A 25,115-nucleotide genomic window follows, 5' to 3' on the forward strand; every position below is an offset into this window, starting at 1 on the left:
ACAAATCACGGCCGGATGTTATACAGCCTGGATACAGCGAGTAATACAGCCAGAATTTACACCTTATGTATTCTACTATTCTAACTCTCAACAGTAAATTGAGACCCAGACTGAAAAAAATAATTATGTCGTGTATGCTTGGACCCAGTTTGTGTTGCTTATGCATTGAGCCCGCCCAACTTCTTAACAATAATCGCAAAAATCAGCTGCCCCCAGATTTGACAGCTCCAGTTAACTCTTGATCTGATTGAATCTAGACCTTATAGTTAAATTATGGAAAACATAATGAAACCCAAACTGGGTTGGTAAACAGTCTACTTCAAAGTCTGAAATACATTGTGGGCGTGGAAGACTTGGCTACACTTCACCCCAATTGTACAACAACCCTCCACAAGAGCGAGAACCTTCTGAGTTACGATATTGATAGCATAAAGACATTTTTAGTCAAATAAATATATTCATTTACCCCCTGAGGATAAAAAAGTTACCTGTAAATAGCCTATCCCAACGTGTCAAATAAATGTAATAGCGTGCTCTTGCCTGAACAGTGCAGCTGCCTGAGCCTATAACATTATTATCATTGTTATTACACCCGGATTCACAGCTTATTCCAAGCATTAGAGGTGGAGATGTTGGGAAAACATTTTCTCTGGATTTATCTCATTTCGGTGTCTTTTACGTTATTTTTCACTGAAGAGCTGAAGAGGGATGGACATAAACAACATGAAAATTATTCAGGTGAAGCACTTTTGCATGTTTTCTGTTTTGATTAAACTGGGTTGTTTGCGCGTGTTGCTGAGTGAAACGATGTAACGTTACTTGAGTGCCTAGACTAGCAAGCCTACTCCGGGCAAGTAGTCATACCTTTTGCACTAAAATGGCACATTTGTAATTTATTTAACCTTTATTTTATCAGGGAGTCATACTGAGACAAGGTCTCTTTTCCAGATGCGCCCTGAATTACATACATTACAGAAAATACATACAATATAAATGCTAGCAGAAAGAACAACATGGTCATAAAAAACGAACACATTCACCGGTAATAAGGTCCTCAACCTTCTGAATTGCCCTAGGCACCAAAACATCAAATTCATGAACATTTTGAAGATTGTTCCACAAATAAGGTTCAAAAAAACTTTAAGCTGATTTACCTAACTCAGTTTAAAGACCAAATTCATTTCCAGAGTTAGCCATCCTGTGGCAACTCCTATGTCTAAAGTTTAGTAAAGATGTGGGAATTTTTGTAAAACATTGCAATGTATCTCTCCGGTCTATTGCAATGTCTATGTGTCTATGTCTCTCCGGTCTATGTGACATGTGACATCAAAGAGGGCCAACCAACTTTTTGGTAGAGAATGCAATGGTGAGTACTAAAATTGTCATCCGTAATAAAGCACAGTGTACTATGATAAACTGGGTATAACTACTTTAATGAAGTGGCAGCTGTGTTTTTATTCTCAGCTCCTTAAATAACTCATATATTTTCATCTATCCAGAGTCTTTGGAAAGTATCCCTTTCATTTTCCACATTTTCTTGTGTTTCAGCCTTAATTTAAAATTGATTGAATTGGGATTTTTGGTGACGCACCACCGGTGAGCCTGGGCACGAACCCAGAGTCTCTGGTGGCATAGCTAGCGCTGCAGTGCCCTAGACCACTGCGCCACCCGGGAGAGGCCCATTTACTCATTCATGAAAAATTAACATCTGAAATGCCTTGAGTCAATAAGTATTCAACCCCTTTGTTATGTCAAGCCTGAATAAGTTCAGAAGTAAAATGGTGCTTAACAAGTTACATAATAAGTTGCATGGACTCACTCTGTGTGCAATAATATCGTTTAACATAATTTTTTTATGAGTATGTCATCTCTGTACCCCACACATACAGATCATTTTAAGGTCACTCCGTCGAGCAGTCAATTTCAAACACAGATTCAACCACAAAGACCGGAGAGATTTTCCAATGCCTTGGCAAAGAAGGGAACCTATTGGTAGATTGTAATAAAACATTTTTTTTAAAGCAGACATTGAATATCCCTTTGAGCATGGTGAAGTTATAAATTACCCTTTGGTAATTTACTGAGTTTAATGGCTGTGATAGGATAAAGCAATTCCGCAAAGAATTTGGCAAAGCAATCAATCAGTCTGCTTTCCACCAGACACTGGGAGATGAATTCACCTGTCAGCAGAACAATAACCTAAGACACAAGGCCAAATATACACTGGAGTTGCTTACCAAGACGACAGTGAATGTTCCTGAGTGGCCGAGTTACAGTTTTGACTTAAATCTGCTTGAAAATCTATGGAAAGACTTGAAAATGGTTGTCTAGCAGCAACCAATTTGACAGAGCTTGAAAAATGTTGAAAAGAATAATGGGACCAAGTCCATTTTATGGCAAGAATAGCTCAAATAAGCAAAGAGAAATGACAGTCCATCTTTACTTTAAGACATGCATGAAGGTCAGGATCTGGAAAATGTTGAGAAGTTTGAAATGTTGTTTAAGTGCAGTCGTTAAAACCATCAAGCGCTATGATGAAACTGGCTCTCATGAGGACCGCCACAGGAAAGGAAGACCCAGATTTACCTCTGCTACAGAGGGTACGTTCATTAGAGTTACTATCCTCGGAAATTGCAGCCCAAATAATTGCTTCACAGAGTTCAAGTAACAAAGAAACTAAAGAAACCACAACTAAAGGATACCAATAATAAGAAGATACTTTTTTTGGGCCACCATGTCTTTGTGAGACGCAAAGAATGTGAAAGGATGATCTCTGCATGTGTGGTTCCCACCATGAAGCATGGAGGAGGAGGTGTGGGGGTGCTTTGCTGGTGACACTGTCAGTGATTTATTAAAGATTCAAGGCACACTTAACCAGCATGGCTACCACAGCATTCTGCAGTGATAAGCCATCCCATCTGGGATCATTTGTTTTTCAACTGGACAATGACCCAAAACACACCTCCAAGCTGTGTAAGTGATATTTGAACAAGAAGGAGAGTGATGGAGTGCTGCATCAGATGACCTGGCCTCCACAATCACCCGACCTCAACCCAATTGAGATGGATTGGGATGAGTTGGACCACAGAGTGAAGGAAAAGCAGCCAACAAGTGCTCAGCATATGTGGGAACACCTTCAAGACTGTTTGAAAAGCATTCCTCATGAAGCTGGTTGAGAGAAATATAAAGAAAAACCCTTGAATAAGTAGGTGTCCAAACATTTGACTGGTACTGTAAATTAGATATTTCTGGAGTTCATTTTTTATACATTTGCAAAAAAAATTAAAGCATGTTTTCACTTTGTCATTATGGGGTATTGTGTTTAAATGGGTGAGAAAAAACCCCAACGTAATCAATTGAATTCAGGCTGTAACACAGCAAAATGTGGAATATGTCAAGGGGTATGAACACTTTCTGAGGGCAGTGTATATACAAAAGTATGTGGACGCCCCTTCAAATGAGTGGATTAGTCTATTTCAGCCACACCCGTTGCTGACAGGTGTATAACATCTCCATAGGCAAACATTGGCAGTAGAATGGCCTTAATGAAGAGCTCAGTGACTTTCAATGTGGCACCATCATAGGATGGCACCTTTCCAAAAATTCAGTTTGTCACATTTCTGCCCTTCTTGAGCTGGCCAGGTCAACTGTAAGTGCTGTTACTGTGAAGTGGAAACGTTTAGGAGTAACAACGGCTCAGTCGCGAATTGGTAGGCCAAAGAAGCTCACAGAATGGGACCTCCAAGTCAGTGCGTAGTGTGTAAAACCAGTCTGTCCTTGGTTGCAACACTCACTACCAAGTTCCAAACTGCCTCTGGAAGCAACGTCAGCACAAGATCTGTTCATCGAGAACTTGTAAACTCGCCGTCAATCGGAAGCTTCATGAAATGGGCTTCCATGGCCGAGCAGCCGCACACAAAACCTAAGATCACCATTCGCAATGCCAAGCGTCAGCCGGAGTGGTGGACTCTGGAGCAGTGGAAACGCTTTCTCTGCAATGATGAATCACGCTTCACCATCTGGCAGACGAATGGACTAATCTAAGTTTGGTGGATGCCAGGAGAACGCTCACTGCCCGAATGCATAGTGCAACTGTAAAGTTTGGTGGAGGTGGGGCTGTTTTTCATGGTTACCGCTACAGCATACAATGGCATTCTGGACAATTCTGTGCTTCCAACTTTGTGCCAACAATTTGGGGAATTTGGGGAAGACCCTTTCCTGTTTCAGCATGACAATGCCTCCATGCACAAAGCGAGGTCGATACAGAAATATACAGAAATACAGAAATATTATGTTGAGATTGGTGTGGAAGTACTTGACCGGCATGCACAGACCCCTGACCTCAACCCCATCAAACACCTTTGGGATACATTGGAATGCCAACTGCGAGCCAGGCCTAATTGGCCAACATCAGTGCCCTACCTCATAAATGCTTGTGGCTGAATGGAAGCAAGTTCCCGCAGCAATGTTCCAACATCTAGTGGAAACCTTCCCAGAAGGGTGGTGGCTGTTGTAGCAGCAAAGGGGGGACCAACTCCATATTAATGCTCATGATTTTGGAATGAGAAGTTCAACAAGCAGGTGTCCACAAACGCTTGGTCATGTAGTATATTTGTAAGCAGGTACATGATCAAAATGGACACCATCCAATGTGCATATGCTTAAATCATCATACTTTTAGCTGCATTCAATACTAATTTCAGGTCAAAAAAGTTTTTCTGTAATACGAGGACTGTAGTTCAGATAGAGCCTGGTCAAACCTGAATCAGTTACACCAGCTCTGTCAGGAGAAGCTTGTGGGAAGCTTGTGGAAGGCTACCCGAAACGTTTGACCCAAGTTAAACAATTTAAAGGCAATCCTACCAAATACTGATTGAGTGTATGTAAACCTCTGACCCACAGGGAATGTGATGAAAGATATAAAAGGTGAAATATATCATTCTCTCAACTATTATTCTGACATTTCATATTCTTAAAATAAAGTGGTGATCCTAACTGATCTAAGACAGGAAATTTTTACTAGGATTAAATTGCAGGAATTGTGACAAACTGAGTTTAAATGTATTTGGCTAAGGTGTACGTAAACTTCTGACTTCAACTGTTTTTATATATATATTCTGTAACAAAATGTGGAAAAAGTCATGGGGTCTGAATGCTATCCGAAGGCACTGTGTATATACACTGCTCAAAAACATAAAGGGAACACTTAAACAACACAATGTAACTCCAAGTCAATCACACTTCTGTGAAATCAAACTGTCCACTTAGGAAGCAACACTGATGAATTTCACATGCTGTTGTGCAAATGGAATAGACAACAGGTGGAAATTATAGGCAATTAGCAAGTCACCCCCAATAAAGGAGTGGTTCTGCTCAGTTCCTATGCTTCCTGGCTGATGTTTTGGTCACTGTTGAATGCTGGCGGTGCTTTCACTCTAGTGGTAGCATGAGACGGAGTCTACAACCCACACAAGTGGCTCAGGTAGTGCATCTCATCCAGGATGGCACATCAATGCGAGCTGTGGCAAGAAGGTTTGCTGTGTCTGTCAGCGTAGTGTCCAGAGCATGGAGGCGCTACCAGGAGACAGCCAGTATATCAGGAGACGTGGAGGAGGCCGTAGGAGGGCAACAACCCAGCAGCAGGACTGCTACCTCCGCCTTTGTGCAAGGAGGAGCAAGAGGAGCACTGCCAGAGCCCTGCAAAATGACCTTCATCAGGCCACAAATGTGCATGTGTCTGCTCAAATGGTCAGAAACAGACTCCATGAGAGTGGTATGAGGGCCCGACGTCCACAGGTGGGGGTTGTGCTTACAGCCCAACACCGTGCAGGACATTTGGCATTTGCCAGAGAACACCAAGATTGGCAAATTCGCCACTGGCGCCCTGTGCTCTTCACAGATGAAAACAGGTTCACACTGAGCACATGTGACAGGCGTGACAGAGTCTGGAGACGCCGTGGAGAACGTTCTGCTGCCTGCAACATCCTCCAGCATGACCGGTTTGGCGGTGGGTCAGTCATGGTGTGGGGTGGCATTTCTTTGGGGGGCCGCACAGCCTTCCATGTGCTCGCCAGAGGTAGCCTGACTGCCATTAGGTACCGAGATGAGATCCTCAGACCGCTTGTGAGACCATATGCTGGTGCGGTTGGCCCTGGGTTCCTCCTAATGCAAGACAATGCTAGACCTCATGTGGCTGGAGTGTGTCAGCAGTTCCTGCAAGAGGAAGGCATTGATGCTATGGACTGGCCCGCCCGTTCCCCAGACCTGAATCCAATTGAGCACATCTGGGACATCATGTCTCGCTCCATCCACCAACGCCACGTTGCACCACAGACTGTCCAGAAGTTGGCGGATGCTTTAGTCCAGGTCTGGGAGGAGATCCCTCAGGAGACCATCCGCCACCTCATCAGGAGCATGCCCAGGCATTGTAGGGAGGTCATACAGGCACATGGAGGCCACACACACTACTGAGCCTCATTTTTGACTTGTTTTAAGATCCAACATCAAAGTTGGATCAGCCTGTAGTGTGGTTTTCCATTTTAATTTTGAGTGTGACTCCAAATCCAGACCTCCATGGGTTGATAAATTTGATTTCCATTGATAATTGTGATTTTGTTGTCAGCACATTCAACTATGTAAAGAAAAAAGTATTTAATAAGGATATTTAATTCATTCAGATCTAGGATGTGTTATTTTAGTGTTCCCTTTTATTTTTTTGAGCAGTGTGTATATATATATTACATATATATTACACACACAGAGTGTCTAAGGATAGTATTCAGACACCTTGACTTTTTCCACATTTTGTAATGCTACAGCCTTATTCTAAAATGTATTAAATAAATAAAAATCCTCAGCAATCTACACACAATAGATACCCCATAATGACATAGTGACGTTTTTTTTATATATTTGCAAATTTATAAAAAAAAAAAACTAAAATACCTTAGAAATACCTCATTTACATAAATATTCAGACCCTTTGCTATGATACTTGAAATTGAGCTCAGATGCATCTTGTTTCCATTCATCATCCTTGTTTCTACACCTTGATTGGACATGATTTGGAAAGGCACACACCTGTTCTATATAAGGTACCACAGTTGACAGTGCATGTCAGAGAAAAAACAAGCCATGAGGTCAAAGGAACTATCCGTAGAGCTCCGAGACAGGATTAGGGTACCAAAAAAATGTATGCGTCATTGAAGGTCCCCAAGAACACAGTGGCCTCCATCATTCTTACATGGAAGAAGTTTGGAACCACCAAAACAGAGCTGGCCTCCAGCCAAACAGGGGAGAAAGGCCTTGGTCAGGGAGGTGACCTGGAAGGTTCTCCCATCTCTACAGCACTCCACCAATCAGGCCTTTATGGTAGAGTGGCCAAACAGAAGCCACTTCTCAGTCATTTTTATGGTATTTATTTAAGCAGGTAAGTTAAATGAGAACACATTCTCATTTACAGCAACAACCTGGGGAGTAGTTACAGGGGAGAGGAGATGAATGAGCCAATTGTAAACTGGGGATGATTAGGTGACCATGATGATACGAGGGCCACATTGGGAATTTTAGCCAGGACACCAGGATTAACACCCCTACTCTTACAATAAGTGCCATGGGATCTTTAGTGACCACAGAGAGTCAGGACACCCATTTAACAAAACACCCTACACAGGGCAATGTCCCCAATCTCTGCCCCGGGGCATTGGGATCTTTTTTTAGACAAGAGTAAAGGGTGCCTCCTACTGGCCCTCCAACACCCCTTCCAGCAGCATCTGGTCTCCCATCCAGGGACTGACCAGAACCAATCCTGCTTAGCTTCAGAAGCAAGCCAGCAGTGGGATGCAGAGTAGTATGCTGCTGGCGAAAAAGGAACATGACAGGCACATGACAGCCCACTTAGAGTTTGCCAAAAGGCACCTAAAGTCTCTCGGACCATGGGAAACAAGATTCTATGGTCTGATGAAACCAAGATTGAGCACTTTGGCCTGAATGCCAAGCATCACGTCTGGAGGAAACCTGGCACCATCCCTACGGTGAAGCATAGTGGTGGAGGCATCATGCTGTGGGGATGTTTTTCAGCGACAGGGACTGGGAGACAAGTAAGGATCGAGGGAAAGATGAAAGGAGCAAAGTACAGGGAGATCCTTGATGAAAACCTGCTCCAGAGCCCTCAGGACATCAGACTGGGGCGAAGGTTCACCTTCCAACAGGAAAACAACCATAAACACAATGCAATAGTGGCTTCAGGACAAGTCTCTGAATGTCCTTGAGTGGACCAGCCAAATCCCGGACTTGAACCCATCTCTGGAGAGACCTGACAATAGTTATACAGCAACGCGCCCCATCCAACCTGACAGAGATTGAGAGGATCTGCAGAGAAGATTGGGAGAAACTCCCCAAATACAGGTGTGCCAAGCTTGTAGCGTCATACACAAGAAGACTCATTGCTGTAATCACTGCCAAAAGGCGCTTCAACAAAGTACTGAGTAAAGGGTCTGAATACTTATGTAAATGTGATATGTTATATTTGTATTTTTAATACATTTGCTAAAATTTCTACAAACCTGTTTTTGATTTGTTATTATGGGGTAATGTTTGTAGATTGGTGAAAAAAACAACAAATTAATATATATTAGAATAAGGCTGTAATGTAACAAAATGTAGAAAAAGTTTAGGGGTCTGAATACTTTCCGAAGACACTGTATATTTTTTATATATAATTATTGACAGATTGCTAGGGTGATTGTTTATGTGGTGCATTTTGCATTTGTTTAAAGGAAGAATATGGCAAACAATTTCCATTATTTCATTGTGAATAAAAAAACATCAGCTGGCGCACACCCAGAAAAATGATTTTATGTGGAGGTGCTGACTAATAGCAAATAAACTATACAAATAAAGAGAGTCGCACACTCTATATATGAAAATAATATTGATGAGATTAAATAGTAGTGATGAGCGATTAGTGCTTTTTGAGGTTGGTTTGATTTCAGTTCGATTAATAAATTATCAAAGTAATCGGTTTCAAATATTGTTTTAAACAGTAAATGCACCGTGCATTTAACAATTGTAACATTGTAACAACACAGAATAAAACAATTAATACAAGTTCCGTGATGGTAGTGATTGACCATTTATTAACCATAATTTATTCACATGACTTTAATAAAATATTTCAGTTGTTTTGTATATTACATTTGTTTTATTTGATGACTTTATTATTTCATTCTAAGTCATCATCTCATCTATAAAGAGCTGCTGCCTATGCTCTCTTTCAAATCTCTATTTTGTAGTTCTTCACAGTAAATAAGACCATGCTTTTATGGCTACTGAATACCAACTATCAATCATTTAGATCATGTATTTTCATGTAGAGACACCTCACATGCCAACTGCTCTCGAATCTCTGTCCCTCTTGCACATTCTCCTCTTGAACAGTCAACTCTCTTTTATGTAGCAAGCATAAAAGGAACACAGACCAGTCAAGTAGGCGTACAAGGGATTATGGTCATTGTAGTTAATTACCACATTTCCTACAGCATATTGGCCCGTTGAAACTACATCACATATTTCGGGCTTGATCTGATTTATCTCTAGAGAAACTGCCACTGCGCACCTCAGGTCACAGAAAAAAACCTAAGCAAATAGAATAATTGAACCTACAACTCTCAATTAGTCGCCGAAATTGCAGTTAATGCTCAGCACTATTATATAGACATGCGATTTTTACAATCCACTTATCATCATTATAAAATGTCACCCGACCATGCATGCAGTTCCCACCATGTAGACTAATAAAATTGAAATTGCTGTGCATAACATATGGAATGGAATCAGTAGAGGCTGGTGGGAGGAGCTATAGGAGGACAGGCTCATTGTCATACCTGGAATTAAAGAAATGAAAAGGTATCAAACATATGGAAACCACATATTTGACTATTGACATATTGATTCCATTCCAGCCATTACAATGAGCCCGTGCTCCTATAGCTCCTCCCACCATCCGCCACTGAATGGGATACCTTTGTATAGCCTACCTTTATTACTAAAACTGTAATGAAAATTATTGTCATTCATGTCCCATACATAGCCTACTTCTATATTGCTCCCATTTTCCTTTGTGACCACAAACAGCTTCTAGGACTGGACAAAATACAATACTGCTTTCAACGTTCACGTTCAATATCACATTTACATTTCAAGTTCAATATGGCTTGTAAAGGTCTTCTTCTTCTTTGGTATTATGTTGGTCTGCAAACAAATGCCATAGGTGCATGCTGCCACCTTCTGCATTGGCTGTGTGTCAGCCTACTATTTTGTAGTTTGAATTCATTACACTTTGTGATAAACTACCAACTAATCCAACACTAATTAAAACCTCATCACTATTCCACTACTTTAGCCCTTTCTGATCCTGCACCAGACCAGCAGCCTGGGAGGACGGGACGCTATCGTTCTCTGCAGCTACCACCACAACACCCATCCTTATTATGTTCCATTCCTGCGGTACAGTTGACAACCATGGTCATAAATGCCAACAAAACAACCTTACAGAAGTGCATGTTTTTCCTATCACTCTCTATTGACCTTTGGCCTAGTCACAGGATACTTCACGCTGGACCCATCTTCCTCTACTACTATCTTCTACCGAGCAACCTCAACCTGCTTTTCTCTCACCGGACACTTGTGATCTGCAGCACCATCGGAACCCCTACAGTTTAAACATACAACGTTTCCCACTGATACTACACATTCCCTTGTCTCATGGCCTCCTAAACACTTCTCACATCTAGGAATCTCCCTCTTACACGCTGCTGCCACATGACCATAAGCTTGATAAATGAAACACCGTAATGGGTTCGGGACAAAAGCTCTCACGCGTCTGTCATCATCATTACACGCAGCTGCGCAATATTTAACTCCATTACTTTTTGATCACACCCTCTATAGCTGTCTGCACCTCAGTTTGAGGTGTCAGCGATGATGTCGTTATTTTTTGCCTGTCCGGACACTGTTCCTGTTCTGTTTCATGACCGTTGTTGTTGTCCATGTCCGTTGTTGTTGTCCATGTCCGTTGTTGTTGTCCATGTCTGTTGTTGTCCATGTCCGTTGTTGTTGTCCATGTCTGTTGTTGTTGTCCATGTCCGTTGTTGTTGTCCATGTCTGTTGTTGTCCATGTCCGTTGTTGTTGTCCATGTCCGTTGTTGTTGTCCATGTCTGTTGTTGTTGTCCATGTCCGTTGTTGTTGTCCATGACCGTTGTTGTTGTCCATGTCCGTTGTTGTTGTCCATGACCGTTGTGTTATGTACTTGAGTGAAGACCCAAAAGCGGTTTAACAGAAACAGAGTTCTTTTAATGAAAAAACAGGAATGGCATAGATCCTCTTCCGACGTTGTCAATGGCACAATAGACTACCCGCAGAGAGGGCGACAAATGAAACATAAAGTCCCTCTGATGAATAGCAGGGTAGCGGCGACAGGCTGCAGGTCGCTCTGGGTCGGTGCGGGTCACAGAGGAACGGTGGTAGCTGATCACACGTAGCATATGATGAACTGGACACGGTGCAAACAAAAGATAGTTAGTAGTGTACAGGATGCACCTGCCAGGCAGACTCCGACAGGATAGGACTAGGAGGAAGCAAACGAGACGATAGCTTGCTTCTGGCATGAGAAACACAAACGAGAATCTGACACCGAAAGTAGCAGGAACAGAGAGAGAAATAGAGACCTAATCAGAGGGAAAAAAGGGAACAGGTGGGGAAAGGGTGAACGAGCTAGTTAGGGAAGATGAGGAACAGCTGGAGAAGGAGAGAAAGAGAAGGTAACCTAATAAGACCAGCAGAGAGAGACAGAGTGAAGAGAAAGGACAGGAACAGACATAATAAGACATGACAGTACCCCCCCACTCACCGAGCGCCTCCTGGCGCACTCGAGGAGGAAACCTGGCGGCAACGGAGGAATTCATCGATCAGCGAACGGTCCAGCACGTCCCGAGAGGGAACCCAACTCCTCTCCTCAGGACCGTACCCCTCCCAATCCACTAGGTACTGATGACCACGGCCCCGAGGACGCATGTCCAAAATCTTACGAACCCTGTAGATAGGTGCGCCCTCGACAAGGATGGGGGGGGGGGGAGGGACGAGCGGGGGCGCGAAGAACGGGCTTAACACAGGAGACATGGAAGACCAGGTGAACGCGACGAAGATATCGCGGGAGAAGAAGTCGCACTGCGACAGGATTAATGACTTGAGAAATACGGAACGGACCAATGAACCGCGAGGTCAACTTGCGAGAAGCTGTCTTAAGGGGAAGGTTCTGAGTGGAGAGCCATACTCTCTGACCGCAACAATATCTAGGACTCTTGGTTCTACGCTTATTAGCGGCCCTCACAGTCTGCGCCCTATAACGGCAAAGTGCCGACCTGACCCCCTTCCAGGTGCGCTCGCAACGCTGGACAAAAGCCTGAGCGGAGGGGACGCAGGACTCGGCGAGCTGAGATGAGAACAGCGGAGGTTGGTACCCGAGGCTACTCTGAAAAGGAGATAGACCGGTAGCAGACGAAGGAAGCGAGTTGTGGGCGTACTCTGCCCAGGGGAGCTGTTCTGACCAAGACGCAGGGTTACGAAAAGAAAGACTCCGTAAGATGCGACCAACAGTCTGATTGGCTTGACCGTTAGACTGGGGATGGAAGCCGGACGAGAGACTGACGGAAGCCCCAATCAAACGGCAAAAGTCCCTCCAAAATTGAGACGTGAACTGCGGGCCTCTGTCCGAAACGACGTCTGACGGAAGGCCATGAATTCGGAAAACATTCTCGATAATGATCTGAGCCGTCTCCTTAGCAGAAGGGAGCTTAGCGAGAGGAATGAAATGAGCCGCCTTAGAGAATCTATCGACAACCGTAAGAATAACTGTCTTCCCCGCTGATGAAGGCAGTCCGGTGATAAAATCTAAAGCGATGTGAGACCACGGTCGAGAGGGAATGGGAAGCGGTCTGAGACGGCCGGCAGGAGGAGAGTTCCCAGATTTAGTCTGCGCGCAGACCGAACAAGCAGCGACAAATCGACGCGTGTCACGTTCCCGAGTGGGCCACCAGAAACGCTGGCGAATGGAAGCGAGCGTACCCGAACGCCGGGGTGGCCGGCTAACTTGGCAGAGTGGGCCCACTGAAGAACGGCCAGACGAGTAGGAACGGGAACGAACAGAAGGTTCCTAGGACAAGCTCGCGGCGACGGAGTGTGAGTGACTGCTTGCTTTACCTGCCTCTCAATTCCCCAGACAGTCAACCCGACAACACGCCCCTCAGGGAGAATCCCCTCGGGGTCGGTGGAGACCTCAGAAGAACTGAAGAGACGAGATAAAGCATCAGGCTTGGTGTTCTTTGAGCCCGGACGATAAGAAATAACGAACTCGAAACGAGCGAAAAACAGAGCCCAACGAGCCTGACGCGCATTAAGTCGTTTGGCTGAACGGATGTACTCAAGGTTCCTATGGTCAGTCCAAACGACAAAAGGAACGGTCGCCCCCTCCAACCACTGTCGCCATTCGCCTAGGGCTAAGCGGATGGCGAGCAGTTCGCGATTACCAACATCATAGTTACGTTCCGACGGCGATAAGCGATGAGAAAAAAAAACGCGCAAGGATGGACCTTGCCGTCAGAGAGGGAGCGCTGAGAAAGAATGGCTCCCACGCCCACCTCTGACGCGTCAACCTCAACAACAAACTGTCTAGAGATGTCAGGTGTAACAAGAATAGGTGCGGATGTAAAACGATTCTTGAGAAGATCAAAAGCTCCCTGGGCGGAAACGGACCACTTAAAGCACGTCTTAACAGAAGTAAGGGCTGTGAGGGGAGCTGCCACCTGACCGAAATTACGGATGAAACGACGATAGAAATTCGCGAAGCCAAGAAAGCGCTGCAGCTCGACGCGTGACTTAGGAACGGGCCAATCAATGACAGCCTGGACCTTAGCGGGATCCATCTTAATGCCCTCAGCGGAAATAACGGAACCGAGAAAAGGGACAGAGGAGGCATGAAAAGTGCACTTCTCAGCCTTCACATAAAGACAGTTCTCTAAAAGGCGCTGGAGGACGCGTCGCACGTGTTGAACATGAATCGGGAGAGACGGTGAAAAAATCAGGATATCGTCCATGTAAACGAAAACAAAAATGTTCAGCATGTCTCTCAGGACGTCATTAACTAGTGCCTGAAAGACAGCTGGAGCATTAACGAGGCCGAAAGGAAGAACCCGGTATTCAAAGTGCCCTAACAGAGTGTTAAACGCCATCTTCCACTCGTCCCCCTCCCTGATGCGCACGAGATGGTAGGCGTTACGAAGGTCCAATTTGGTGAAAAACCTGGCTCCCTGCAGGATCTCGAAGGCTGAAGACATAAGAGGAAGCGGATAACGATTCTTAACTGTTATGTCATTCAGCCCTCGATAATCCACGCATGGGCGCAGGGACCCGTCCTTCTTCTGAACAAAAAAAAACCCCGCTCCGGCGGGAGAGGAGGAGGAGACTATGGTACCGGCGTCAAGCGATACAGACAAATAATCCTCGAGAGCCTTACGTTCGGGAGCCGACAGAGAGTATAATCTACCCCGGGGGGGAGTAGTTCCCGGAAGGAGATCAATACTACAGTCATACGACCGGTGTGGAGGGAGAGAAGTGGCCTTGGAACGACTGAACACCGTGCGCAGATCGTGATACTCCTCCGGCACCCCTGTCAAATCACCAGGCTCCTCCTGTGAAGAAGAGACAGAGGAAACAGGAGGGATAGCAGACATTAAACAGGTCACATGACAAGAAACATTCCAGGATAGGATAGTATTACTAGACCAATTAATAGAAGGGTTATGGCGAACTAGCCAGGGATGACCCAAAACAACAGGTGTAAAAGGTGAACGAAAAATTAAAAAAGAAATGGTTTCGCTATGATTACCAGAGACAGTGAGGGTTAAAGGCAGCGTTTCACGCTGAATCTTGGGGAGAGAACTACCATCTAAAGCGAACAAGGCCGTGGGATCCCTTAACTGTCTGAGAGGAATGTCATGTTCCCGAGCCCAGGTCTCGTCCATAAAACAGCCCTCCGCCCCAGAGTCTATCAAGGCACTGCAGGAAGCAGATGAACCGGTCCAGCGGAGATGGACCGGAAAGGTAGTGCAGGATCTTGAAGGAGAGACCTGAGTAGTTGCGCTCACCAGTAGCCCTCCTCTTACTGATGAGCTCTGGCTTTTACTGGGCATGAGGTGACAAAATGACCAGCGGAGCCGCAGTAGAGACAGAGGCGGTTGGTGATTCTCCGCTCCTTCTCTTTGGCCGAGAGAGAGACAGAGTGAAGAGAAAGGACAGGAACAGACATAATAAGACATGACACGTTGTTGTTGTCCATGTCCGTTGTTGTTGTCCATGTCCGTTGTTGTTGTCCATGTCCGTTGTTGTTGTCCATGTCCGTTGTTGTTGTCCATGACCGTTGTTGTTGTCCATGCCGGTTGTTGTTGTCCATGTCCGTTGTTGTTGTCCATGACCGTTGTTGTTGTCCATGTCCGTTGTTGTTGTCCATGTCCGTTGTTGTTGTCCATGTCCGTTGTTGTTGTCCATGACCGTTGTTGTTGTCCATGTCTGTTGTTGTTGTCCATGTCCGTTGTTGTTGTCCATGACCGTTGTTGTTGTCCATGTCCGTTGTTGTTGTCCATGACCGTTGTTGTTGTCCATGTCCGTTGTTGTTGTCCATGTCCGTTGTTGTTGTCCATGTCCGTTGTTGTTGTCCATGTCCGTTGTTGTTGTCCATGACCGTTGTTGTTGTCCATGTCCGTTGTTGTTGTCCATGTCTGTTGTTGTTGTCCATGTCTGTTGTTGTTGTCCATGTCTGTTGTTGTTGTCCATGACCGTTGTTGTTGTCCATGTCCGTTGTTGTTGTCCATGACCGTTGTTGTTGTCCATGTCCGTTGTTGTTGTCCATGTCCGTTGTTGTTGTCCATGTCCGTTGTTGTTGTCCATGTCTGTTGTTGTTGTCCATGACCGTTGTTGTTGTCCATGTCCGTTGTTGTTGTCCATGTCTGTTGTTGTTGTCCATGTCTGTTGTTGTTGTCCATGACCGTTGTTGTTGTCCATGTCTGTTGTTGTTGTCCATGACCGTTGTTGTTGTCCATGTCTGTTGTTGTTGTCCATGTCTGTTGTTGTTGTCCATGTCTGTTGTTGTTGTCCATGTGTGTTGTTGTTGTCCATGTCCGTTGTTGTTGTCCATGACCGTTGTTGTTGTCCATGTCCGTTGTTGTTGTCCATGACCGTTGTTGTTGTCCATGTCCGTTGTTGTTGTCCATGTCCGTTGTTGTTGTCCATGTCCGTTGTTGTTGTCCATGTCCGTTGTTGTTGTCCATGTCCGTTGTTGTTGTCCATGTCCGTTGTTGTTGTCCATGACCGTTGTTGTTGTCCATGTCTGTTGTTGTTGTCCATGTCCGTTGTTGTTGTCCATGTCCGTTGTTGTTGTCCATGTCTGTTGTTGTTGTCCATGTCTGTTGTTGTTGTCCATGACCGTTGTTGTTGTCCATGTCTGTTGTTGTTGTCCATGTGTGTTGTTGTTGTCCATGTCCGTTGTTGTTGTCCATGTCCGTTGTTGTTGTCCATGTCCGTTGTTGTTGTCCATGTCTGTTGTTGTTGTCCATGTCTGTTGTTGTTGTCCATGTCTGTTGTTGTTGTCCATGTCTGTTGTTCTTGTCCATGTGTGTTGTTGTTGTCCATGACCGTTGTTGTTGTCCATGTCTGTTGTTGTTGTCCATGACCGTTGTTGTTGTCCATGTCTGTTGTTGTCCGTTGAATCTCTTTTTGCCCCCGTAAAAGGAGATTCCAAAAACGTTTTAATCTATTTTGTGCTGTTTTTACATCAAGTTTTGGTGTTTCGTGTGCAATGCGTTCAGGGTGTTATTACAAATAATTTGTACTTTGCATCATGATCAAAGTCATTGTAGCCTATCATTTCACTTCCCCTAGCTGTGAGAACCATGCTATCCATATTACCGGAACTTCATCTTATTCTCTCTATTTCTATGGTGGATTCGCGGCTGCAATTTATGGAAGATGACAAAACTTTGAAGATGAAAATAGTTGGCAAAGTCAATGATACTGGTTTCCCCTATCCATCTGTGGCGAAGTTTTCCCTACATGCTTATGAGAAATCCAGCTTCAGAACCAGCCATAGGCTAGCTGACTAATCTTTTGAATAAGGTGTAGCAACAACAGATAACATTAGTTGGCTAGATAATGTTAGCATGCTAGCTAGCTACACTGACAGCTGTCAGTGGCCTACTTGTTGTTATTTCTACCCTCCACAATCCCACCTCCAATTCGTGAATATGTACAGTGAGCACCATAATTAATTGGACAGTGACAATTGTTTTGTTATTTTGGTTCTGTACTCTAGCACTAGCATAGCATACAATGACAATGAGGGTGAAGTGCAGACAGTTAGCTTTAATTTGAGGGTATTTTCATACATATCGGATGAAACTTTTAGAAATGACAGCACCTTTTGTACATGGTCCCCCCATTTTAAAGTACTACAAGTATTTGTTGAATTTGCTTTACAGATGTGTGTCATTAGGCAGGTATATTAATTTGTGTCGTTAGTGAATGCAGGAGAGCTGTTGATGAATAGTATTGATTCTAGACTTTGCTATTGCCTTTGGAGGTTGTTGTTGGGGTGTGACAACATGAGGAAGACAGATGTGTCAATGCAAATTAACCTGGCCGTCATAAGGCTCAGAAATGAATATCAATCAATCAGGAATATTGCAAAAACCCTGGGCATGCCCAAGTCAAAAGTTTGGATCATCATTAACAAGAAAAAACAACCGATGAACTCAATTATGTCAAAAGACCCGGTAGACTGAGGAAGACCACTGTAGTGGATGACCGGAGAATACTCACCATGGTGAAGAAAACCCCCCTGACAACAGCCCAACAGATCAAATACACTCTCCTGGATACAGGTGTAGATGTGTCAAAGTCAACCATACGTAGAAGACTACACCAGCAGGACTACCGAGGGTACACTACAAGATGCAAACCACTGATAAGCCTAAAGAACAGAAATGCCAGATTACAGTTAGCTAAAAAAGCACCTAAAAGAGCCCAAAGAGTTCTGGAAAAAGTATTGTGGACAGATGAGACAAAGATGAACATGTACCCCGAGTGATAGAAAGAGGAAAGTGGAGGACAAAAAGACATGATCCCATGATCCAAAGCATACCACCTCATCCGTGAAACATGGTGGAGGGGGTGTTATGGCTTGGGCCTGTATGGCTGCCAGTGGAACAGGCTCACTTGTCTTCATCGATGATGTGACTACAGACAGAAGTAGAACAGTAAATTCTGAAGTCTACAGAAATATTTTATCTGCTCAGATAAAACCAAATGCCTCAAAACTCATTGGACGGCACTTCATCATGCAACAAGACGATGACCCTAAACATACTGCTAGAGCAACGAAGGGGTTTTTGATGGCCAAAAAGTGGAAAATCCTTGACTGTCTGAGTCAATCACCAGATCTGAATCTAATTGAACATGCATTTTACATGCTGAAGAAGAGACTGAAGGCAATAAGTCCCCGAAACAAGCAGGAACTGAAGATGGCTGCAGTACAGGCCTGGCAGAGCATCACCATGGGGAAGATACGCGACCAAATATTTTAACAATGATTACTTTATTCTACATTATGTCAAACTGTCCAATGTTTTTTGATGCCCGAAAATGGGGGGGTCTATGTATTAAAGCTTCTAGAATGTATAAACGGTTCATCCGATATGTATGAAAATAGCCTCAAATTAAAGCTAACTGTCTGCACTTCACCCTTCTTGTCATTGTATCCTTTCAAACTAAAAGTGCTATAGTACAGAACCAAAATAATGGGCACTGTCCAATGAATTATGGTGCTCACTGTATAAGCAGCCTGTGTCCATCTTCGGAGGTGGAACCTAAAGGACCATCTCTGCTATAGAACAGGAATTATGTTGAAATAGGGGCCGCATTGCCCTCTGGTGGGGGCCTTTAAGCCATCGTCATATGAGTTATTGCATCTGAGTTTGTTTAAAAGAGATTAAATCTCTAAAAACAGTCAATGCTTTGGAAGCCTTCTGGGGACAAAGTCTCCATTGAGTTTATGAATCAGGGTTGGTTTACTTTGGCAAGATATGTGCACACAATTATTTGAATAATTTGTCATTAACATTAACGTCCAGATGGCCATTTAGTTCTCTCTGTGCTTTGGGATTTTGGGCTCATGATAGGAGGAAATATTAAGATGCAATGATGTATGATATGGCTGTACTGTTTCGTATCATAAAGCATAGTAAATTGTGTTCGTCTACATACAACATTCTGGCAGTCATAAATAACAAGTACCATTCATCCCAAGGTTGGACTGAAAAGTGAAACTTTTTCATCCAGCCTCCACCACCCGATGCTGTGTATGTACTGCATCATATGAGCTCTTTATGGTGGAACTATTTTGGCATTACGACATTTAGAGTAAAAGGTTGCATTCTTAAAGGGATAGTTCACCTGAATCACAAATATACTTCATAATATGGATTCTGGGACCACCAGACAATTTTTGGGGGGATGTGTGAGGAAAAAACACCAGGAAATGTTGCACACTTTTATTAATGGGCTGTTCTACTGAACAACTTGCACAGACGTTCTCAGGACCTTTTCAAATGTCCAAGATCACCTGGTCTAATGCATGCTTGTTTCATATTTCCAACTATAGTTTGGAGCCAAGGGAAACCCAGGAGACTGTTTGCCAGGAGAAAGATTTCACCCCACCAGGGACAACACTGTGTTGCAGTAAGTTGTACATTTTGTATTTTAAAAATGTAAACCTTTGTTTAACTAGGCAAGTCAGTTACAAACAAATTCTTATTTACAATGATGGCCTAGGAGCAGTGGGTTAACTACCCTGTTCAGGGGCAGAACAACATATTTTTACATTGTCAGCTCGGGGATTCAATCTAGCGACCTTTCGTTTACTGTCCCAACGCTCTAACCACTAGGCTACCTGCTGACCCTAAATCTCTACCCCCTTTAAAACTATAGCAGGAACAATGTACTAAATCATGGTTAAAGAGGTTGTGAGGACAAACTGTGTGGCTCAGTTGGTATAGCATGGCACTTGCAATGCTAGGGTTGTGGGTTTGATTCCCATGGGGGACCAGTATAAACATGTATGCACTCACTACTGTAAACTTCTTTAGATAAGCCTCTGGTAACTGCCAAGGACCGGACCTTTTTATTAAGTAGAATAATTACTGTAGGAAGAAATTAACCCAAAATTGATCCATCTCAAATGTAATTGTCTGGATATAAACATGAATTACTTCCCTTAGTCATTAACTAACTTCGCAATCATCTATGGGAGTTTTTCCTTTTGAGTGTCAGACGAGAGGCTACTGTGATAGCTGAAATCGTAATAGTGATTTAGCTGTAACTATAATTGTGTAAATTATAGTATTGTAAGGCTGACGGTAAAAATATGGATCCATCGACACTGCAACTTAGACTCAAGGTTGAATCAGTGTGTTATAACATCTTTCAGGGGACAAATCAAATAAACAGTCAAATCATAGGAGCAGAGAGTGAGGCACAAGAGGCGTGGCTTCAAATCCCACTGCTGGCACCAAATGTAAGGCAGACTAAAGAATAGATCCGTGGACACTGTGACGTCAATATTACACTCATGGGGACAAATCAAATGAAGGAGCGAAACACCTGGCATGAACTCTAAACTGAACAACTCTCAGCAAACCCTATTCTTTATACTAGAGCCAGAGCATTCGCTATCAAAAACACAAGTCTCACAATACAGGTCCCCCAGTAATAAGGCCTCATTTACTGATATGGGGTGTTCAAACATATTTTGCCCTGTGGGCGATGTTTCAGAAACACAAGCCTGAGCCTGCAGCTCCTGCCCAGCGGTGTGGTCGTCTGATGGAGAGCTGTCTCTATCATACCCCCTGCTGTGACCCCTGTGCCTCTTGCCGCTGTCGCCTCTTCAACACCGTCTGCCACTGCTTGAGACTGGGCCTACACTGTCCCAAGAAGACCTAGACACACACACACACGCAAGCACACACACACACACACACGCACGCACGCACGCACGCACGCACACACACACACACACACACACACACACACACACACACACACACACACACACACACACACACACACACACACACACACACACACACACACACACACACACCCACTGAACTGTCCCCAAGAAGACCCCCTGCTCTTTCCATGTCATAGACTGACCAGGCGAATTTTAAGCCCCAAGACAGTTGAGACATGGATTGTGTATGAGTGCCATTCAGAGGGTGAATGGGCAAGACAAACGATATAAGTGCCTTTGAACGGGGTATGATAGTAGTTGCCAGGCGCACCGGTTTGAGTGTGTCAAGAACTGCAACGCTGCTGGGTTTTTTCACTTTCAACAGTTTCCCGTGTGTATCAAGAATGGTCCACCATGCAAAGGACATCCAGCCAACTTGACACAACTGTGGGAAGCATTGGAGTCAACATGCATCCCTGTGGAACACTTGCTACACCTTGTGGAGTCCATGCCCCGACTAATTGAGGCTGTTCTGAGGGCAAAAGGGGGTGCAACTCAATATTAGGAAGGTGTTCCTAATGTTTTGTACACTCAGTGTATCTCTCTCATAGAGGCTGGAAGAGATCACACAGAGTGACTTACTTCACAGATATTCATGCAAAATTCATTTCGAACTCATGAATGACAGATTACATATTGTAAGGCCCACAATAATTTCCACGTGTGTATCTAGACGTTGTATGAATTCATTGTGGACATGAAACAGTATCTGTTTCATGTCCTTTCCGACATCACTATATTCATTCTGCATTTGTATAACTATGCACCTCTGCTAGATTCTGGGTCATGTTGATCCAATGCTAACCACAAAAAAAGAAAACATAAACTTGTGACAAACATCCTCTCCATATTTTTTTCCTCTTGAATGTTTGTTAGCCTCACTCATCCTCTTTGTATTGCTATTCTCACCAGTTATCCCTGCTGGCAAAAACATTGCTCTCTGCTCAATAATAGCTTTTGCCGCTGTCGTCACATACATTTTTAAATGACTAGCAAACTCCCCGGTGGATAAGAGGTAGTGAGAGCTTGGGGCGAGGAAAAATAACAGTTAAGAATGCAGACAATGAGTAGTAATAATGGAGAACAACCCACAGAAATGTGTTCCAAGTGAACATAACAACAACCCCAAGCACACCTCAAAAGCACCCTGGAATGGTTCAAGAAGAAACGCTGGACTGTCCTGGAGTGGCCAGCAAAGACACCAGATCTGATTCACATCCATAACATATGGCGAGAGCTGACAACAGCAGTTGGTGGAGGGCACCCTGTTGCAACTGATAATGTAATAACTGCCAATACTGTAATAGTGGCTAATAATGTAATAACTGCCAATAATGTAATAGTTGCTAATAATGTAATACCGGCCAATGATGTAATAGTGGCGAATAATGTAATAACTGCCAATAATGTAACAGTTGCTAATAATGTAATACCTGCCAATAATGTAATAGTTGCTAATAATGTAATAACTGCCAATAATGTAATAGTGGCGAATAATGTAATAATTGCCAATAATGTAATAGTTGCTAATAATGTAATAACGGCCAATAATGTAATAGTGGATAATAATGTAATAACTGCCAATAATGTAATAGTGGATAATAATGTAATAACTGCCAATAATGTAATAGTGGCGAATAATGTAATAACTGCCAATAATGTAATAGTGGATAATAATGTAATAACTGCCAATAATGAAATAGTGGCAGATAATGTAATAACTGCCAATAATGTAATAGTTGCTAATAATGTAATAACTGCCAATAATGTAATAGTGGATAATAATGTAATAACTGCCAATAATGTAATAGTGACTGATAATGTAATAACTGCCAATAATGTAATAGTGGATAATAATGTAATAACTGCCAATAATGTAATAGTGGATAATAATGTAATAACTGCCAATAATGTAATAGTGGCGAATAATGTAATAACTGCCAATAATGTAATAGTGGATAATAATGTAATAACTGCCAATAATGTAATAGTGGCGAATAATGTAATAACTGCCAATAATGTATTAGTGGTGAATAATGTAATAACTGCCAATAATGTAATAGTGGCAGATAATGTAATAACTGCCAATAATGTAATAGTGGATAATAATGTAATAACTGCCAATAATGTAATAGTGGATAATAATGTAATAACTGCCAATAATGTAATAGTGGATAATAATGTAATAACTGCCAATAATGTAATAGTTGCTAATAATGTAATAACTGCCAATAATGTAATAGTTGCTAATAATGTAATAACTGCCACTAATGTAATAGTTGCTAATAATGTAATAACTGCCAATAATGTAATAGTGGCGAATAATGTAATAACTGCCAATAATGTAATAGTGGTGAATAATGTAATAACTGCCATTAATGTAATAGTGGATAATAATGTAATAACTGCCAATAATGTAATAGTGGTGAATAATGTAATAACTGCCAATAATGTAATAGTGGCGAATAATGTAATAACTGCCATTAATGTAATAGTGGCTAATAATGTAATAACTGCCATTAATGTAATAGTTGCTAATAATGTAATAACTGCCAATAATGTAATAGTTGCGAATAATGTAATAACTGCCAATAATGTAATAGTGGCGAATAATGTAATAACTGCCATTAATGTAATAGTGGATAATAATGTAATAACTGCCAATAATGTAACAGTGGATAATAATACATTGCCTATAATTAAATAAGTATGCTGAAAGTATTATGTGATGAAGTTTCTGCACATAACGTAATAATCCAATTATTACGACATTATGCGTTACATTATAAAGTGTTAAAAAAAACTGCAATAGTGTAATAATTTAAAACAATAATGTAATAACTCAAATCACTCTTTCTTTAATGGCATGCCTACTAAGTGTCACACACTTGAGGAACACTTTGTTTTTTTGTTTTTATTTGCGCCAAAGAAAACAAGTGATAGACAACAATACGGATAAAAACAAAATCAAACGGAAAAAAACTGCAGGTGTGGTTGGAAGCCCACGGGCTTATATGAAAACCACACTTCAGGTTGTTTGCATTTGCATCTAGACTTGCAATGGGGTGATACTATTGCATTTAAGTATACACGCCCCTGAGTCAATACATGTTAGAATCACCACATTTCTTGCATTAAACTCTGTAACTGTTTTAAAGTCACCATTTGCCTCATGGTGAAACCCATGAGCGGTTTCCTTCCTCTGAGTTTAGAAGGATGCCTGTATCTTTGTAGTGACTGGGTGTATTGATACACCATCCAAGTTGTAATTAATAACTTAATTACAACTATGTACTCAAAGTAATATTCAATATCTACTTTTTTGTTTGTTTACAATCTACCAATTGGTGCCCTTCTTTGCGAGGCAATGGAACATCTCTCTGGTCTTTGTGGTTGAATCTGTGTTTGACATTCACTGCTCGACTGAGAGACCTTACAGATAATTGTATGTGTGGGGTACAGAGATGAGTCCATACAACTTATTATGTGACTTGTTAAGCACATTTTTACTCCTAAACGTATTTTGGCTTGCTATATATCATTACCACATCTTACAGTACTTATACGCGGAAAGAGACAGAGCTCGGTTTGTTGTTTTGGAAAGTTAGTTGTTTTGGAATGTTTTGAATGTCTATTGAAAACATTTTTGAGTTTGGATCCCGTGACGTGGTTGGCATCAGTTGCTGGGACCATTACTATCTGTCCAGGTCTGAGGAGCTGTTTGGCATAGCAGCGAGCCTCTCTGTCATTATTGATTGTTAACAATATTTTTCTCCACCTCTCCCACACTAACTTAACAAAATTCAAACTTGTAAATGCTTTTCTTTCATTATTTTTTTATTTTTTTATGCTTGATTACAATGGCTCACTGTTGGCACTTCCTGCCTAAGATTACCCACTTTGCAAATTAAGTAATCATTAAAATAATGGCAACATCAAATG

The 25,115-nt window shown here is 42.7% G+C and overlaps 1 protein-coding gene across 1 annotated transcript; it reads left to right on the forward strand.

The window, feature by feature from the left end:
- The first annotated feature begins 415 nt into the window (after positions 1 to 415).
- Positions 416 to 21,103, forward strand: asip2b (agouti signaling protein, nonagouti homolog (mouse) 2b). Its single transcript, XM_064941567.1, has 3 exons — positions 416 to 738; positions 19,767 to 19,843; positions 20,936 to 21,103. The coding sequence occupies exons 1-3, from the start codon at positions 630 to 632 to the stop codon at positions 21,101 to 21,103; spliced, it is 354 nt and encodes a 117-aa protein (XP_064797639.1). The 5' UTR covers positions 416 to 629.
- The last annotated feature ends 4,012 nt before the right edge of the window (positions 21,104 to 25,115 follow it).

This window comes from Oncorhynchus masou, chromosome 3 (genome assembly GCF_036934945.1).
Source record: "Oncorhynchus masou masou isolate Uvic2021 chromosome 3, UVic_Omas_1.1, whole genome shotgun sequence".
In the NCBI taxonomy this organism is placed as follows: domain Eukaryota; kingdom Metazoa; phylum Chordata; class Actinopteri; order Salmoniformes; family Salmonidae; genus Oncorhynchus; species Oncorhynchus masou.